This window comes from Rosa chinensis, chromosome 4 (genome assembly GCF_002994745.2).
Source record: "Rosa chinensis cultivar Old Blush chromosome 4, RchiOBHm-V2, whole genome shotgun sequence".
Taxonomy (NCBI): Eukaryota; Viridiplantae; Streptophyta; class Magnoliopsida; order Rosales; family Rosaceae; genus Rosa; species Rosa chinensis.
The window spans coordinates 29,373,840-29,390,378 of NC_037091.1; the positions used below are offsets into that span (position 1 = coordinate 29,373,840).

The following is a 16,539-nucleotide window of genomic DNA, read 5'->3' on the forward strand; positions in this document are numbered from 1 at the left end:
CTAGGCGGCCGCCTAGGCGCCGCCTAGGCGCTAGGCGCCTCCTGGCCGTTCCGATTTTAGCCTAGTCGAGTGAGCTAGGCGGTGAGGAGAAAATCGGCCGCCTAGGCGGCCTAGGCGGTGTTGGGCGGCCCTGGGCGGTCCTGGGCGGGATCTGGGCGGTCGGCGATTAGTCGGTTTTGCCCCTCTTTTTTTTTTTTTTTGGTAGACTTAAAGACATTTTCGTAATTTGGCCAAACTCCCAATTCCCAAATCGAAGATAGGGTTCTGAGCCTCTGAGGACTGAGGGTCGACGTTTTGAACCCAAATCCCAAATCGAAGCAAAAAGCTCCGGTCTCTTTCTCTCAGTCTCTCTGCCTCTCTCTGCGGTCCGGCCGCACTATTAATCTATTATCAGCTGCTCAAGTGCTCAGCCTCTCTCCGAGTCGCCGGTGACCACGATTTTCTGGTAAGTTGAATTTCTAGGTTTTAGAACATTTCTGGGTTTTAAATTTTTAATCGAATTCGGAATTTCTGAATTTCTGGGTTTCACTTTCAGCTTCTTCGACTCCTCCAGTCCTCCTCAAGCTGTCAAGCCACTCATTCACTCAAGCAGCAATTCTTCAAGCCACTCGGTTCGATTTCTGGGTTCTGCAGCTCGGTGAGTCTTTTGTAGTTTTGTTTAGTTGCTGGGTATTGTATGTATCAATGAAACTCTTAGAATTGATGGTTTGAACTTTGGACTCGTGTTTGAGACTTTGAGGCTTCAAGCTCACTTTCTCTGCCTGTTTCTCATGGTTTCCGTTTCTGGAATCTGGATTGATTGATTGACAATCATTGTCTTGTTGTCTTGTTGAGTTGTTGATGACATTAAGTTTGAATGTTTGATTGTTTGAACTTTGAAGCTTCTGTCATTTACTCATTTATTTTGGAATGTTCTGTTTTGGTCAGTTTCTTGTTCTTTGATTGTTGACATTAAGTTTGGATTGTTCTGTTTTGCTTAATTGAATATTTGGCCGTTTTGGATGGAGAAGAAGAATTTGCAACAGATTTGCAACAGCTTTCCTCACTTTGCAAAGCTTGATGGAGAAGAAGAATGAGTTGAGAGCTATGATTACTAGTGATGAATGGAATGAAAGCAAGCATGCAAAGAGTGTAAAGGGGAAGGCGGCGGTGAATATTGCTTTGAGTGCTTCTTTTTGGAATGGGGTAAGTCTTTGCTTGAAGGTGTTTGCCCCTTTAGTCAAGGTGCTTCGCCTTGTTGATGGGGATAGAAAGCCATCAATGGGCTTTGTGTATGGAGAACTACTTAGAGCCAAGGAGGAGATTAAAATGGCATTCAAAGATCAAGAAACTCACTATCGTCCAATCCTTGACATTGTTGATGGAAAAGCCCGTGGTCGACTTGATAGTCCATTGCATTTAGCGGGTTACCTCTTGAACCCTTACTACACATATGCCAATCCAAGTCTTGAGAATGATAATGTGGTTATGGATGGGTTCTTCACTTGTGTTGAGACATTCTTTCCTGATGACATTCAAACTCAAAGTTTGGTGACAAATGTAGAATTGCACAAGTATTTGAAGAAACAGGATGGATTTGGAAGAGGTTTGGCTAAGGCGGGATGCACACAAAATGATGACACTTATAATCCGGGTAAGAAATACCAACTTATTTTTTATTTTTTTTATATGGCCAATTGTTATTGTTTTGTTTTTGGAGTTTGGCTAATTCATTATTGTTGTTGTTTTGTTTATGTTTTTTTTTTTTGTTTTGTGGTGGAATATTTATGGAAACCTTGTACCAAGATTGCAAAGTATGGCTAAAAGGATACTTTCATTGACCACAAGCTCATCCGGATGTGAGAGAAATTGGAGCGCTTTTGAGGGGGTAAGTATTTATTTAGTTATGCATTTTTGTAAGTTTATAAGCAACTAGGAATGTAGTTTACTTATTTAGAAACTCATAATATACTCATTTTTTTTCTTTATGTAGATCCATACAAAGAAAAGGAATAGACTAGATACAACGAGGTTGAACAATTTAGTTTATGTCCAATTCAATGCCAAGATCATCAACAAGAAGAGAAGAATGAAAGAGAAGAATGTGGATGTATTACTAGCATGTGAAGCTAATATGGCCCAAGGATGGATTGTGGATGGTGGTGATGAAGATGTAGATTCCGATCTTACTAGTGAAGTAGTTGGAGAGGGATCGGGATTGGGAGTGGATAGTAGCTTAGAGCATAGGAGAAGTAGTAGAATTCAAGAAATTAGGGAACTTCATGAGGAGGATTTTGTATCGGATGAAGAGGAAGAAGATGAGATGACTTTTGAGTTTGAGTCCGATGAGGAGGGAGTACTAGAGGGATATGGAGAAGAAGAATTTGAGGGTTAGGCTTGGAACTTGGAAGTGGAAGATTTGGAATGTTGCAGATTTATATAATTATAACATATAGCAGATTTGGAATTTGAGGATCCCTTTTTACCTTTTATATTTTTATTTATGACAATGTAATTATATGTTGCAGATTTGGAATGTTGCTTGGTTGGAATGTTGCTTGATAAATATTGAATTAGATATATTTAGACTTTGAATTGCAGATTTGGATTTGGTTACTAAATTGCAGATTTGCAGGTTGTTTTTGCAATTGTTTTAGGCTCTGTTTTGCAGTTTTTTTATATAATTATATCATTTATATGTTATAAACTTATAATTATATCATTTATATGTTATAAAAAAATTAAAAAATTAAAAAAAAAAAACCGCCTAGTCCCCGCCTAGGCTCCCGCCTAGGCCTCTAGGCGCTAGTCCCCGGCCTTCCGCCCGACTAGCGCCTAGCGTTTTTTAGAACCTTGGTCATTACCAGAACAAACCTGCAAGTCACAAAGTATAGGAATCATTTCAGCATGTGCAGGAATGCTAGTGTGCTGCATCAACAATTAAAATGCAGTATCAATTAAAACATTCTACCTTATTTTTCAGCTCAATAATCTTTCTAACTCTCTCGTCAACCTAACGACTTTAAGCTAAAACCATTGCTTCTCTCTGCTCCGCATTTGAATAGAAAAATCCATGACTATGAGAACAGAAGATGATATCTACACAAAGGACTGCTATCTTGTTCACAAGCTTTAAGAATAAAAAGTGAAAGCCATATTGCAAGCACAATGCAAAACAAAATACTCTTAAGACAATGGTTTTTGCTCACAAATAACTTGTTTGTGAAGAAAGTATAAAGAGCTCCATATATAAATACTGATTCCACAATTTTAGAAACATTTGGATAAATTATTAACACCAAAATTTACACAGGTTTCTTTACAACCCAATTTCTACATATTTACCTTTTCTCGTACTCCAGAGATACATTGGCTGTCAAGATGTAACAATTCTCTGCTCGTCGCTTCATATCAGGATGCCTAGAACCATGATCAAGGACAAGACCCTCAACCTAGAATAAGACATAGATTAACTGAGAAACTGTAGAATGACAACAGAAACTTCTATCCCATATACAAAGCACCGACAAAGCATACATCAAGCCCAGCAATCAAAAACAAAAGTTGATCTAGCCTGCAGTAATATGATTTTCAATTCCATCATTGAATCTTGGAATGAAGAAACAAAAAGAATTGGAACTACATCCAATGATATTCATCAAGTGATCAAGATCAAAAGAGAATCTTAAAGGTTGAGTAGTATATAAGATATTAACATACCAAACGTGTATCTGCATCAAATTTATGGCGCATGTGCATAATCTCCACCATAAACAGATCAATTGCCTCCTCAGGTATGCGGATGCAAAGAACCTGTCAATAATGAAACTGTAGTTTGTAACAAATGAAGATGCAAGAGGTCTACAATAAATACTAGATTCTGTAAGCCACTTAACTTGAAAATCAGAATTAGTATCTTATGAAGATGCACAAGTCTTTCAATTGATGATTCCATTCTAAAACCCCAAACACAGCTCAAGGGGAATTGAATCAAACACCTGGTGTGCAATAAACACCCACTCCCCCAAAAAATAATGCATCGATCTCAAAATTCATGTTGAAAAAGAAAATGACTCTAGAGTGGATAGTAACAATCATTCAGACAAACTCTTAACACAGACTCTAGCTAAACAACCAACAAAGATAGCAATAGCAACATCACTGGCCTCACAGAAATTTCAAATAAGCAAATTTCGATTATGATAAAATAAGATAGAGGCGTACCTTTGAATTTGTATGGTGCTTCGGATCCTGCAAGAGCTGAATCGATCGTCCTTGATAAGATCTCAACTCTTCAGGCGTAGATGAAGCTCTAAGAGAGAGATAAAGCAGAAATAAATTCAATCGAAAATGAAAAAAAAGCTAAATACAGAATCAAATTCAGCAGAAGAAAAGATGAGAAAACCTAAATCGAAACACACCTCTGGACTTTAGAATTTGCTTATGAGCCGGTTCGGCAATGGCGAGAGAGACGCTCTCCGGTTGCAGATGCAGAATCGAACATGAATAAGGAGGATTTGGAGTGCAAATCTGACCTCCGCGGACTAGGGATTAAGCTCTTTGTGCTGAAGTAACCTCTTGCGGTGATCGGTGATGGCGGTGCGACGTTGTACGGCGTCCTCCGTCTCGGTCGACGTCATCGCGGCGGTGCTGGGGGAGGAGAAATGAGTCTATGCATGACTGAAGTAGAATCCCATGACTAGAGAATCAATAATGAATGAATTATATACATTCATTCTGGGGGAGGAGATTTTGGGGATTTCTTGCTTGACGGCTGAAATGATGAAGGCCATGGTATTATGCGATGGATTGAGATGAAGGCCATGGTTGCAGACTTGCAGATCGAGATTGAGAGAGCTTTCACGAGAGATAGGGGTTTCGCATAGAGATAGAGAGAGAGGATGGTGAGAGAGATCCAAATAGGCCGCTTTAGGGTTTGTGAGAGAGGATTGAGAGCCGACTGAGATTTAGGGTGTGTCTGAGAGGACTGACTGGGAGTTTCATTTCATTTTGTCGAGAGAGTTTCAAGAGTGTGGGAGGCATAATTAAACTTCAAATAAATTCTAAAGTGACTCACACAACACAAACCTAACAAAATGTTGTAAGAGTGCACTACAAAAATCAAAATGCCAAACACATGGAGGGAAATATACCGCGCCCATAGCATTTTGGCTTAAAATGTTGCCGCCTATATTCCAACTTCACACAACAGAAAAGTATAACTTCTGTTGTCTAATTTCTACAACTTGCACTAGGTTTACCTTGTGGAAGACATTCAAGCAAGCTTCCTCAAAATTTGGCATCCAGTTTTCAATCACACAACAGAAACCTCAAGCACCGTTGTATCAAGTAGCCCAAATTTCAGATTTCAAGAGGCAACCAAGACTCAAGAGTGGAGGGAAATCTGCCGCTCAATTTTTAAGGCTCAGACGACGGACCATGCTTAATTCCGTTGTGCAATGTAGTTCCGATAAAAAAGTTATCACTTTGTTGGCATTCACACAACAGAATATAATCAACACCGTTGTATAATAAAACTGACTTCAACACACAACAGAGATAATTTGTGTTCCGTTGTGTGATTAGTGTTGTGTGATTAACTTTTTGTAGTAGTGTGAGCTATTGGCGTCTATTCCATAAGGCTCTACATTAGTAAAACACAAGTCCATGTTTTCATGCATCATGAGATAAAACTCTACACCACTCCTCCAAGCTTTAAAGTTGGATCCAGTAAGCATCTGGATGTTATTCAGGTTCATGTAGGTGATTCCTAGGGAGCAAAACAAAGAAAAATAAGTTTTAGTTTTCAACAGTTCTCTAAACAAGTTTTGTCAAAAGGTTTTCTGCATACATGTGTTAATTCTAAAGCAGTTCAAGTAAACACACAAGCAGAAAACAAACCATCTAGCTAAACAAAACAATACCAAAAGCAAATAATGCAATTTTTTTTTTTTAGCCCCAATTCTGTAGTCAATATCAAGCATCACTTTTATAGCAGAAAACATGATATTCAAAAAAATTTCTCAATCATTATGCCACAAGTAGTGAATTCAATTTATTCTAAAGGCAATCAACATCTTTATGACAGAAGAAAAGTCTCTAGAATCCCAAGCTGAATCCAAAATTTATGCATAATGCTGCTTATCAAGTTAAACCATACAATTCACACTTCTTTGGAAGACTATATGCACAGTTTAAAAGAAAGCACAAATTTCAGGTCCTTTAATAACTTAATGAATTTCAACTGATAGATAGACAATTGCTTTGTGCAACATATCTTCTTAATTCTTTAAATTCTCAGACCATGAAGAAGTTTTGTTCAAAAAATTTCTTTCTTAAAGACAATTTACTATCAATCGAAATTTTATTCAATCTGCAATTTTAACACAATAAGCATGTATAGGAAGATTAACTTAATAACATGTCATTTCATGCCATCACAGATCATCAATTACAGAAACTTCACAACATGTAAAACAAATCATATCAAAACATCAAGATATTCAAGTTCATGCTCATTTCGGAAACCATCGCATCACAAAAACAAATTCTGAAAATTAAGTTTCATCCGGTCACCATCTACTCTAACCTAGGTGCACGCCGGGAATGCCTCTATTATTCTTGCATATTACGATAATCAAAATACTCCAAAATTTTAAAAACCTAAAATTTCCAGAAATTCTAACCTTGTTCTTCTTAATTTGCTGCAAAACTTTATCGCGGAAGCATGTGTTTTTATCCAAAACAGCAATCGATTAATTCGGCTTCTTAATCCGCAGAATTGGTGTGTTGAATTCCATAGAGGACACGAACGTCCCCTGCGCTTTCAATCCCGGATAGAACCCTAAATCCCCAAATCAAATATGACCGTTAGGATACAACGGTCATCTGCAGGGGTTCTGAATGATTGGATCCGGGTCAGCATTTTTGCTGGTTTGGGCAGAAAATTTTTCGAAAAACTGGCCCACTCGTGGTCCTTTTCTTTAGCAAGGTTTAAAACAGAATTTTTGTAAATTTTTGCTGAAAATAAAACTTTTGGTTCTTCCAAAATTGATTAATCAAAAATTGATTTATGTTTGTGAAAACCTTGCTCTGATACCATTTGTTAAACTTAATGAGCAATTAATCCAAGATCAATTCACAATGGCATAAACACACTTAATATTAATCAACACATCATGAACCAAATAATATGATTTTCTGGACATACCTTCTTCATTGTTTGGAGCCATTGCAGTAGATGAGATAACAGCTACTAGTATTGATCTTCTCCTCAACTCTGAAAACAAGCTCCTATCTATGGGGCAGGACTTAATGCTTTGTAACAGAGAGAGCAGGGAACAGCACTTCCTATATATATTGGTTATGATCCTAAGAATCCTTCCATAAAGATGTTTCTTAGCAACCAAGTCACCAACAACTAGAAAACCTAATGCAACACTAAATCGGATTACAATGTAAACCAACTAATGGATTCCTAACCTATGAGCTGATATAAATGTCTTAATAGGTTTCTAGGTATTGTACTTAGCTTACAACTCCTATTAATGAATCAAGTTATAATCCAATTTGCATTCTGCATAATAGATGATGATAGGTCCATTTTGGTTCTAACAAATTTATTTATTTTTTTCAAGCGCAAGCAATTGAAATCCATTTCTTTCTAGTAAGCTAGGGCTTAGTAAGCAAATCAAAGGAGTCGCTCACAGGAGAAGCACGGACCTTTATATCCTTTGAGAAGACTAAGTAAGGGTGAGCTCTTACTTAGAGAGAGTCGGGTAGAGTCAATAGCTCTAAGATCACACCGGATTGGTCCTAACAACTAGGCTAGATCTTTGTGATTCAAAGCAAAGTGCTTTCTCCTTCACTTCAATAGGTAAAGATAGACCGGTTGACACCACTTTTCAAAGATTAATTGTTATCAAACTGGGCAGATGGACTTCTTTTTCCGAGACTTATGTGCGATAACGAAGAAAGGAGCACTCCTTAACTAATTACACTAACGGAAGGAGGTTGCTTCTCGAACGAGGAGAAAGAATTAATAAAAGACGAGAATTTTTCCACCGTAACCACTCTATTCACATATTCACAAAGCATTAGACTTATTGCACTACAGCGACTAAGACTTTCTTTCTACGGGCTCCAAGAACAGAACGCTAACAAGTCGAAGTGATAAGGATTGCCATCTAGAGTCTTGTGGAGGATAATTTCACACTTATCTCACAAAATCAGTGAGAAAGTGCGGAAGGCTCCCGTTTCCCTCCTTGGTTTTGGGGCTCTCGAGCTCCTCTCGATCTTATTCGTAGTTGGGAAAGGGGAAGGAGTCTAAATCAATGGACATTAATGAACCATCATTGATGGACGTTGCACATGACACGATCAATTCGACTCAAGGTCCGGTACTAATAGAAGTCGCTGACTCTCCTAGTAGCGAAGGAACAAATGGAGAGCAAGTAAGCTTTATCAGTAATAAGGGATGCTCAATAAGGAGCGATGGGACTTTGTAAGGTAAGCCTCACCTTCAGTGCCTTCTGCCGATTCCCCTCTTTATTGAAGTCGAGTCCCTTCTATGGGAATTCCTCTTCCCGAGCCTCTTTCTTTGGTTTTCTGCACAGATTCCTGGTTTGGTGAATCCGGTTTTGAGTAAGTCATTTAGCCTGGATTTGCTTTATCAAAAGAATAGTTGGAGATGCCAGCCAGATCTTTAAGGCGGACAGCATGCCTTTACCGGATGTGCTCGCGTTGTGTCAATAAAGATAGCTAAGTTCACTTACCGCTTGAGGGCTTTACTCACTCTGCAGAACATGTAATTGGAAGAGTTTCCAACATTCCGACAGCCCTATGGAAGATGCCCCTGTTGGCTGTCTATCATTAGTATAGCTTTGAAACAGCTATAACAGCATACTTACACTTACCCACTCGTTCTTATCATGAAAAAGAAAGTTCAGCTTCAGTGACTTACTACCAGAGAGAGGCTTCTTACAATGGGTTATGTAAGTGATATCTCGTAGCTATTGTGATTGTCCAAAACAATCCGTTAAGGATGTCTCAGAAGACTGCTTTACGGCCAAGGAATTGTTGGGTTCAGCTTGACATGCCCCATCTATGTTGCACTTCAGGAAACCGTGGAGTGAAAGCTTGCAGTGTGGAGCAAGGGAATGAACAGCCTTGTAACTCGGAAAACAAATAGACGTTACATCTCTGGTCAAGAAAGGGCTATCATCCCATAATTTGGCAAGGCCATGAACAATATAAAAACTTCAAACTCGTCTCTTACCAATATAGCCGCATGTTGAAGCTCTCACTCTTTGAAAATAAATATAAGAGAGGTACCATAAGCATACATCAATTTCTTGATGTATTAAGCCTGTACATGATATCATAAAGGGCAACATAGATGGGGCAATTCAGCATTGTGGGAGGCTTTGAAGTGACTATTCCCCTAGCATACAGTTCAAAGTGATAATATAATTTGCCATTACATAGTATATAGAGCAACTACACTCGGAAGAAAAGAAGCTACAAACATTGAAGCCACCGCCGAATTTTACAGCAACCAAAATCCATGGTCCTTTTAATTTCATTCTTACTCTTCTGCTGGGGCTATGTGAATGAACCAAAAAAAATCTTTACACAAGTCTAAAATGTACACAGTTTGATTCATAAGATACTGAAGTCTTTTGTATAGCTGTTTGAAACAATCATTTATCCCAGAATATCAGAACACGAAATCTTGTTCTTTGCTGGAAATGCCGAATGTAGTCGCCCTTAAAGAGCTTAAGAGTAACGAAACAGTTCTTCAGCTTAAGAGTAACAAAACAGTTCTTCAGGCAGCAGTAGGTGATGCCCTTCAATCTTTAGGATACACAAAGGACCTGCACGTGTAGTCAGACAAGTGACTGCATTCTACATGACCGGTCTGTGTCTGTTCTCTGTTAACCTTCTCCACACCATCTTCCCACAATGCAATAAGGTTAACACAGCGACAAAGTAGAGGAGAGGAATACCAATAATACATCCCCCAGATGCAAAATTAACTAGTGTCTGAGAAACAGAGTCAAAGGGTCAATGAGATGCATTTTAGCAAGATTTCTAAAAAACAGTACACCAAATAAAAATAAAAAGTAAAACTATTGTGAATCTGATGCAGGACAAGTAGCAAAAGAACTGTAGAACTAGGGTTTGTTTGAGTACTCTTGGATTTGGTTGCTGTGCTTTTGTTTTTTTAAGAAGAAAAGGGATTTAGAATAAGAAAGTTAAGAAGAAAAGGATAGAACTACCAGCATCACACAAGTAAGTTTCTAGGATAAGGCTACTAGCATCACACCAGTAGGGTTTCTAGGCATCACACCCAGAGGTCTTAGGCATCACACCTAAGGTTAGGTTGCATCACACAAACCTGAAGAGAAGCAAAAGCTTTCAATTTTATTAATCTTCATCTCAAAATAAAAGACTACAAAGGCCTCTATATATATAGGGAGGCTAAGATAATTCTAGAATAACTAGGAATATCCTTAAAGAATATTTCTTTAGGAATCCTAATAATTATAAGAAGGGTAAAAATCACAAACAGTACCTGAACTATACCTCAATCTTATCGATGGTAACTGAATTTTATTTTTTGTCACAACCAGTACCTGAACTATTCAGGTTCTTTTGTAATGGTACCTAGAGCCACCTTTGGTCACTATTCCAACTAAAAATGGCATGTGAGGCGATCATAGTGATGGTCTTTGGTGATTTCAAGGGCTGCGATCATAGTGATAATCTTTTTGGTACTAGACTTGCCTTGAACAACTTTTTTTTTTTTTTTTGGATTTGGCTTTTTTTGTTGGAATAGTGACCGAAGTGGCTTTAGGTACCATTTAAAATGAAATCGAAAAATTCGGGTACTGGTTGTGATCAAAATTGAAGTTCAAGTACTATCGATAAAATAGAGGATAAATTCAGGTACCATTTGTGATAAAAACCCTTATAAGAATCCTAATAATAAAAGCCTAGATTTATTTGAACTACTTTCCAAATCTTGACTTAAAATATTCTGCTTGTATTCTTCATCAGAATCTGTTTTTACATTTATCATGCATGAGTATATAAGGCATTCTTCCCGACATTCACAATCAGTAGGATATCTTAACATATTTAAACACCAACAGTCTCATGAGGTCAGTGACACTTACCACCATCCCTGCAACAAGATGAACTAAAGGAACAAAAATCTGGTCCACTTTATTGCCTTCTGCATATCCATTAAATGCAATGACCATTGAAAATGTGTGAATTGTAACAAATGCAAGGGCAATGATAGCTGCAAAATACAAGAAAGAAATGTTAGAAAGATAAAGTGACGGAATATCTGAACCACCAAATCAGCACTTGTATAAGTATCAGAGAATTTGATTTCAGTTTTCCTAAATTCATGTACCATATATTGAATTATTTCAACCTTGAATAGATGCATGGAAGCTACTATAAGGCTTGACTCACCAGAAAGAAGAAAAAAGGGTATCTTTGAGCACCTGTCGACAAAAAAAGTTCCTGGACCAAATGCTGGTGTTAAGAGACTGAGACAAAAGAACACAGCATGTGCCACGCCATGACCCAAACCACCAGCTGCGTAGAATTTATTGAAAAGATATCAGCTACAGCTATGTCTAGTTGTGGCAAAAGATGATTAAACTAGTTATCCCTTTCTTGAAGTTTAAAGGTATGGTAAGAGAGGAACACCATGAAACTATGCCGCAAATGGATACATATCACCAGGAAAATAAGAAGGTTCAATACTTTGGTTGCTAGACTATTTAAAATAGAATGATTTCATATATATAGCCTACATTAGGTAAAGTATCAGCATGAATAAAGACATGCAATTGCTAGCCCAATACAGTATTTTATCAAACCATTTCAAAGGGTGCTATTGCAGGCAGACAAAGCTAATCTTACAAGAGGTTCTTAGTACCTCCCTCTGAACCACCAGATTTAGGAGTCGACATGGAAAGAAATTGAATTGTAATAACAAACTGCTGAAAAACCTACTATATAGAATGAATGGTAGCCTATTTGAAATATGATGAATACAAGTCTGAGAACCTCATAAACCTTACCCAGAGCAATTTGCATCTTATCAGTCATATACAGGCGTGGTTTAGATACTCTATCAGCAAATGCATCCAATGTATCTTCCAACTTCCTAGACAATATATAAAGCAAATGATGTTATATACCTTTACCAATTAGTAACCCAGACTTCAGAGATATAATCGTATTTGGAAAAGTGAATACCTTACCAACCAAATGAACAAATCTTATATACAACAAACTTGAGGGAAAAAATAATTACATAGAAATGCTAGAGGAAGAATGAATTATTAAACTTACACTCGGAACACCTAAATAAAGGATTTCTGTTAGCTTCCGTCGAGTGGCAATAGATGTTTTAAATTGAAGAATGATTCGAGAAATTGATGTTACAATACCCAACTTGTATAGATCACATGCATCACTATATGTGATCCATAAAGCTAAAGTAGATGGAAAACTGAAGTATGTTTTACCCACCGAATCACATATACAACAACATAGAGGGAAAAACAATAACCTTAGGTGCTCAAGAGGAAGACCTTATTCTTAAATGCAGAGTTAACACCCCAAATAAAAGGGGTTGTGTTAGCTTCCACATAATGGCACAAATTTAAAATTTAATAGTGTTAGAAAAATTTGATGGTTGTTGTAACATCAGTTCAAGTGTTACGATTGACGTTAAAGCAAAAAACAGTAAGATGTTTAGTTTCAAACATAAAAAAAATAAATAAATAAATAAAAAATCTGTAGAAATGTATGAAAATTTACGGATGTCGATTATGAGGAAGAAAAATGTTGCAGATAAACTTAGATACCGCAAGTATACAACTATCATCAATTGATTAGCAGCAAGAATAGCAGTGAAGAGCATTAAGTAAACATGAACCATGCCCATGTAAGTCACAGAAACACAAATTCAAATCTTGTGTGTTAAAAAAAAAAATCAAAATTAAAATCACCACTACATAATTTAACTTTACCAATACAATTTACCCAAAAGGGTGGGCGGAATAAGGAACTAGAGGATATGTCAAGGATCATGTCTTCTCTACTTATCTAATAATTACCTTGAGTAAAACCTCAGATGTTCTGTAGCACCAATCTAACACGAAATTTATATTTCTGTGTCCAAAAAATCGTTTCTGGATCATAATTAGTACCCCTTTTCAGGATCATCTTAAAAATGAAACAAGAAACCTCCAATAGAAAAGTTTCAGAAGGGAAAAAAAAATTCTTGAATCATCTTCTCATGGGATAACATAATTTAAATAAGTTGCGAAAACAATACTTTAAATCAATCTACTGCTCCATGATCCTCTCTCTACTCAGGGTGGAAATATGTGTGAAGTTTCATCCCATACCTTAGCTTCCCTTACAACACTGACTCTTTACTATACCTTAGCTTCCCTTACAACATTGATTTACATCAAATCAAACTTGCTAATAGCCAACGGCAGAAGAAAACATGATATATGAATCGAAAAGATTTAAACTTACTTATAGACCTTCCAGAAAAGAATCCGAAGGGCTTCTTGAAAGAGAACTGAGGTGAATATGAGGAGGCTGTAGGGCCACCATGCGGATGATTTCAGAGGCAGAAATGGCCTCCACAGTCCCGACAACATGATGAGACTTACAAGCCATAGCAATGTACTGTACACAAATCAACAACAAACCCATTTGAATTCCTGACCTAAAGTTTGAATTCGATCTTCCAATTTCAGATTTTCCCAAAAATTGTAGAGAAGTAGCGATGAACCCTAAATCGAAAGTAGAAGAGGGAGAATACCTACCTGGAAAGGACGGTGAGAACCAGGAAGGGCTTTTTGGAGATAACAGAGATGAAAAGGGAGAGAGACGGGCCGAGTGCTAACAAGGCGTAACCGATCCCTGCTGCTATCGTCATTCACCTCTCTCTCTCTCACACACTCACTTCATCTCTTCATTCCATTTGATATTCAGGGTTTCTTTCTATACACACTTTGCAGCCCTCCCGGTTGGCCCTTTATTTTTTTTATTTCCTAGAATTATACTATGACTTATGTCAAAATATTAAGTACTGTAGTGTAGTGTAACTTTTAAAAGGAAAAAAAATTGAAATTTAAAAGTTAATTTCTTTTAAAGTTTTGGTGTATGACTTTTAGCCGTTCATGAAAGTTTTGGAGTATTCAATCAAGATTTTAAAAAGACTTCAAGAATGGAAGTCTAGGTGTATTCAATTAGGACTTTTAAAAATGATATCATTCATACTTATAGAATTAGAAAATCATGGATAATTATAGATTTTGTAGTATATGGTATGTATACTTTAATAATTTTTCTGCCACTAGACCAAAGATTTTGGAAAATCTAACAAAGTTCTCTCTACACACGAAGAGGTTGGTCTCTCCACCATCTCTCTTTTTTGGTTTTTTTTGTCTTTTCTTTAATCTTTTATGATATCAATGTTTTTTTACACCAAACATGTTCATTATGGTTGTTGAATGTAATTTTTTTATTTTTTTATTGGGATACTTGGAACCCTAATAGCAATAAAAATGATTTATGAAACTCTAAAACCTAAATATTGTGGTCTATTCCTACAAGCTTGAATAATGTTGCTATGAAATACTGAATTGTGTATTCTTAATTATTCTCTTTGAAAAATTAAATTTCAATTGACTGATATAGATCAAGACATTGACCAATGTACTGTTATGATATATGTTAATCGGCGAAAACAAAATTGATGAGAACAATTAACCATAAACATCATCTGATCTGTATTGTACCTTTATGTTGGTTGAGAGATTAGGAATGAGATCAAACAAACTAGCCAAATAGAGTAATAAATATTCATTTGAGTTAATGTCCACTAGAAAATACTTCAACATTGAAGAGACAACGAGCTTGTCTTATTTTGCGTTTGGGTTTGGGTTGCATTGGTTTTGTTTTTGGTTTTTAGTAAATGTACTGATAAATCTCATATAAGCTTTTTGAGGGCTTTAATTAAAGGGGTTTTTCCCGTATACCCAAAAATCTCTCGTATTGTGCCCAATTGCCCAATACTTTTGTATTACACTATTACCTTAGGAAAAGACTAATAGGGATAGTCCTTTTCAGGATCATGCCTTTTGTATCCTACTTTAACCTTTGGGTTCTGAGAATTAATTGTCTGCCTAAAAATTTTGTCTTAAAAACCTATGACTAAAAGCAAAACTAGCCTTCAACATGCCCAAGTTTTTCACCTACGGCTCCTTGCCTAACGGTTACTTTAACAGGCGGAATCACTGCTGCTTGTCTTAATCCTAGATTTTTAAAACTGATTTTTAGGTAAAAAGGTAAAACTAGAACTTTGGATTTCTACAGGATACAGGGATATAACAGATAATTAAACATGTAGATAAATATATATAATTTTGATGAAGTGGGTGATCAACTGAATTTATTTATTCAAATATAAATACATGCTAGAAATTCAGAGCCTCATTCTCAGGTAAACAGCAAAAGGCTGTTTAGCTACCCATAAGAATGAGAGCGGGTACTTACTTGAAATGAAAGCACACTACTTCACACTAGATAGGAAGGGAAGCACACTGCTACTTATGGCTTTCTTACTTCTTGAGAGAAGACTCTTCTGCTCAATTTTAGATGCCTTACAACTGAACTTAAAGCTCCTTGTATAGGGAGCTGAACTCAAAACAGAATTCAAAACATAAAAATGTACAGAACAACTCCGTGACTCTGCTTTCCTGAGTGCTCCTGATGATGGAGGTCGGACGGGGAAAAGCAGAAAACCCTTTAGAGAAATGTTTTTCACTTTCTCTTTTGAAAAAGCAAAAGTAGCTTTCTAAAAGTCTACATTTGCAATTTTGGTGCTTTTCTTCACCTGTAGCTTCACATATTCTTGTCAGTTTCTGAGTTGTGGCCAAGGACAAAGGAGTCGTTGTCTGCCTGGGCCATCCGAACAGATGTTGCATTATCCTCGACATATGTATCAACATACATTTTGTAGTGGTTGTCTGTTTCAAGCCTTTCAACCCACTGTAAGCATGCCAGTGTCAAATCTATCTCCTTTCTTGTGAGAGATAGAAAAATGTCACTGCTGACTACGTCAGGATGATTGTAAGCAGTGATAATGGTTTTCTCTCCTGCTGCCAGGAAGGTATTGTTGATGTCTTCAGAGATGATTTTTTTGATATATTCAAGAGCCATGGCTTTCATCCATGGGATACTTGAATTTGGCTGGCCATTGTATCCAACACAGGCAGGCTGAAGATATCTTCTTTGACTAATTCTCACATAATGATATGGAGAAATGTACTCAACCTCACCATTTGCCTTTTGAATCCATTCTAGTGGAGTGGATCTAAACTTCAGTCGAAGCATGCAGTCATTTTTCCTGACATTTTTGACTATGTTGACAATGATAGGGAGCAGGCATTTGAGATCATCATTCGTTTTAGTCCACAGATTATGGACAAAACCATTTTCAACAAG

The 16,539-nt window shown here is 37.0% G+C and overlaps 2 protein-coding genes across 3 annotated transcripts; one reads left to right on the plus strand and one right to left on the minus strand.

The window, feature by feature from the left end:
• Positions 1–1,031: 1,031 nt before the first annotated feature.
• On the plus strand, positions 1,032–2,539 carry LOC112199077. Its single transcript, XM_040517527.1, has 3 exons — positions 1,032–1,633; positions 1,749–1,867; positions 1,973–2,539. Exons 1-3 carry the CDS (start codon positions 1,060–1,062, stop codon positions 2,372–2,374), a joined length of 1,095 nt encoding a protein of 364 aa, XP_040373461.1. The 5' UTR covers positions 1,032–1,059; the 3' UTR covers positions 2,375–2,539.
• A 6,846-nt stretch (positions 2,540–9,385) lies between these two features.
• Positions 9,386–14,060, minus strand: LOC112198530 (gamma-secretase subunit APH1-like). 2 transcript variants are annotated; one of them, XM_024339674.2, is made up of 6 exons: positions 13,854–14,059; positions 13,558–13,713; positions 12,084–12,169; positions 11,467–11,592; positions 11,160–11,287; positions 9,386–10,023 (listed from the first exon to the last, which is right to left on the minus strand). In XM_024339674.2, exons 1-6 carry the CDS (start codon positions 13,964–13,966, stop codon positions 9,886–9,888), a joined length of 747 nt encoding a protein of 248 aa, XP_024195442.1. In that variant the 5' UTR covers positions 13,967–14,059; the 3' UTR covers positions 9,386–9,885. The 2 variants fall into 2 exon arrangements, with proteins under 2 accessions (XP_024195442.1, XP_040374974.1); XM_040519040.1 differs by lacking the exon at positions 9,386–10,023 and adding an exon at positions 10,325–10,378 and having other exon boundaries at positions 13,854–14,060.
• Between the last annotated feature and the right edge of the window lie 2,479 nt (positions 14,061–16,539).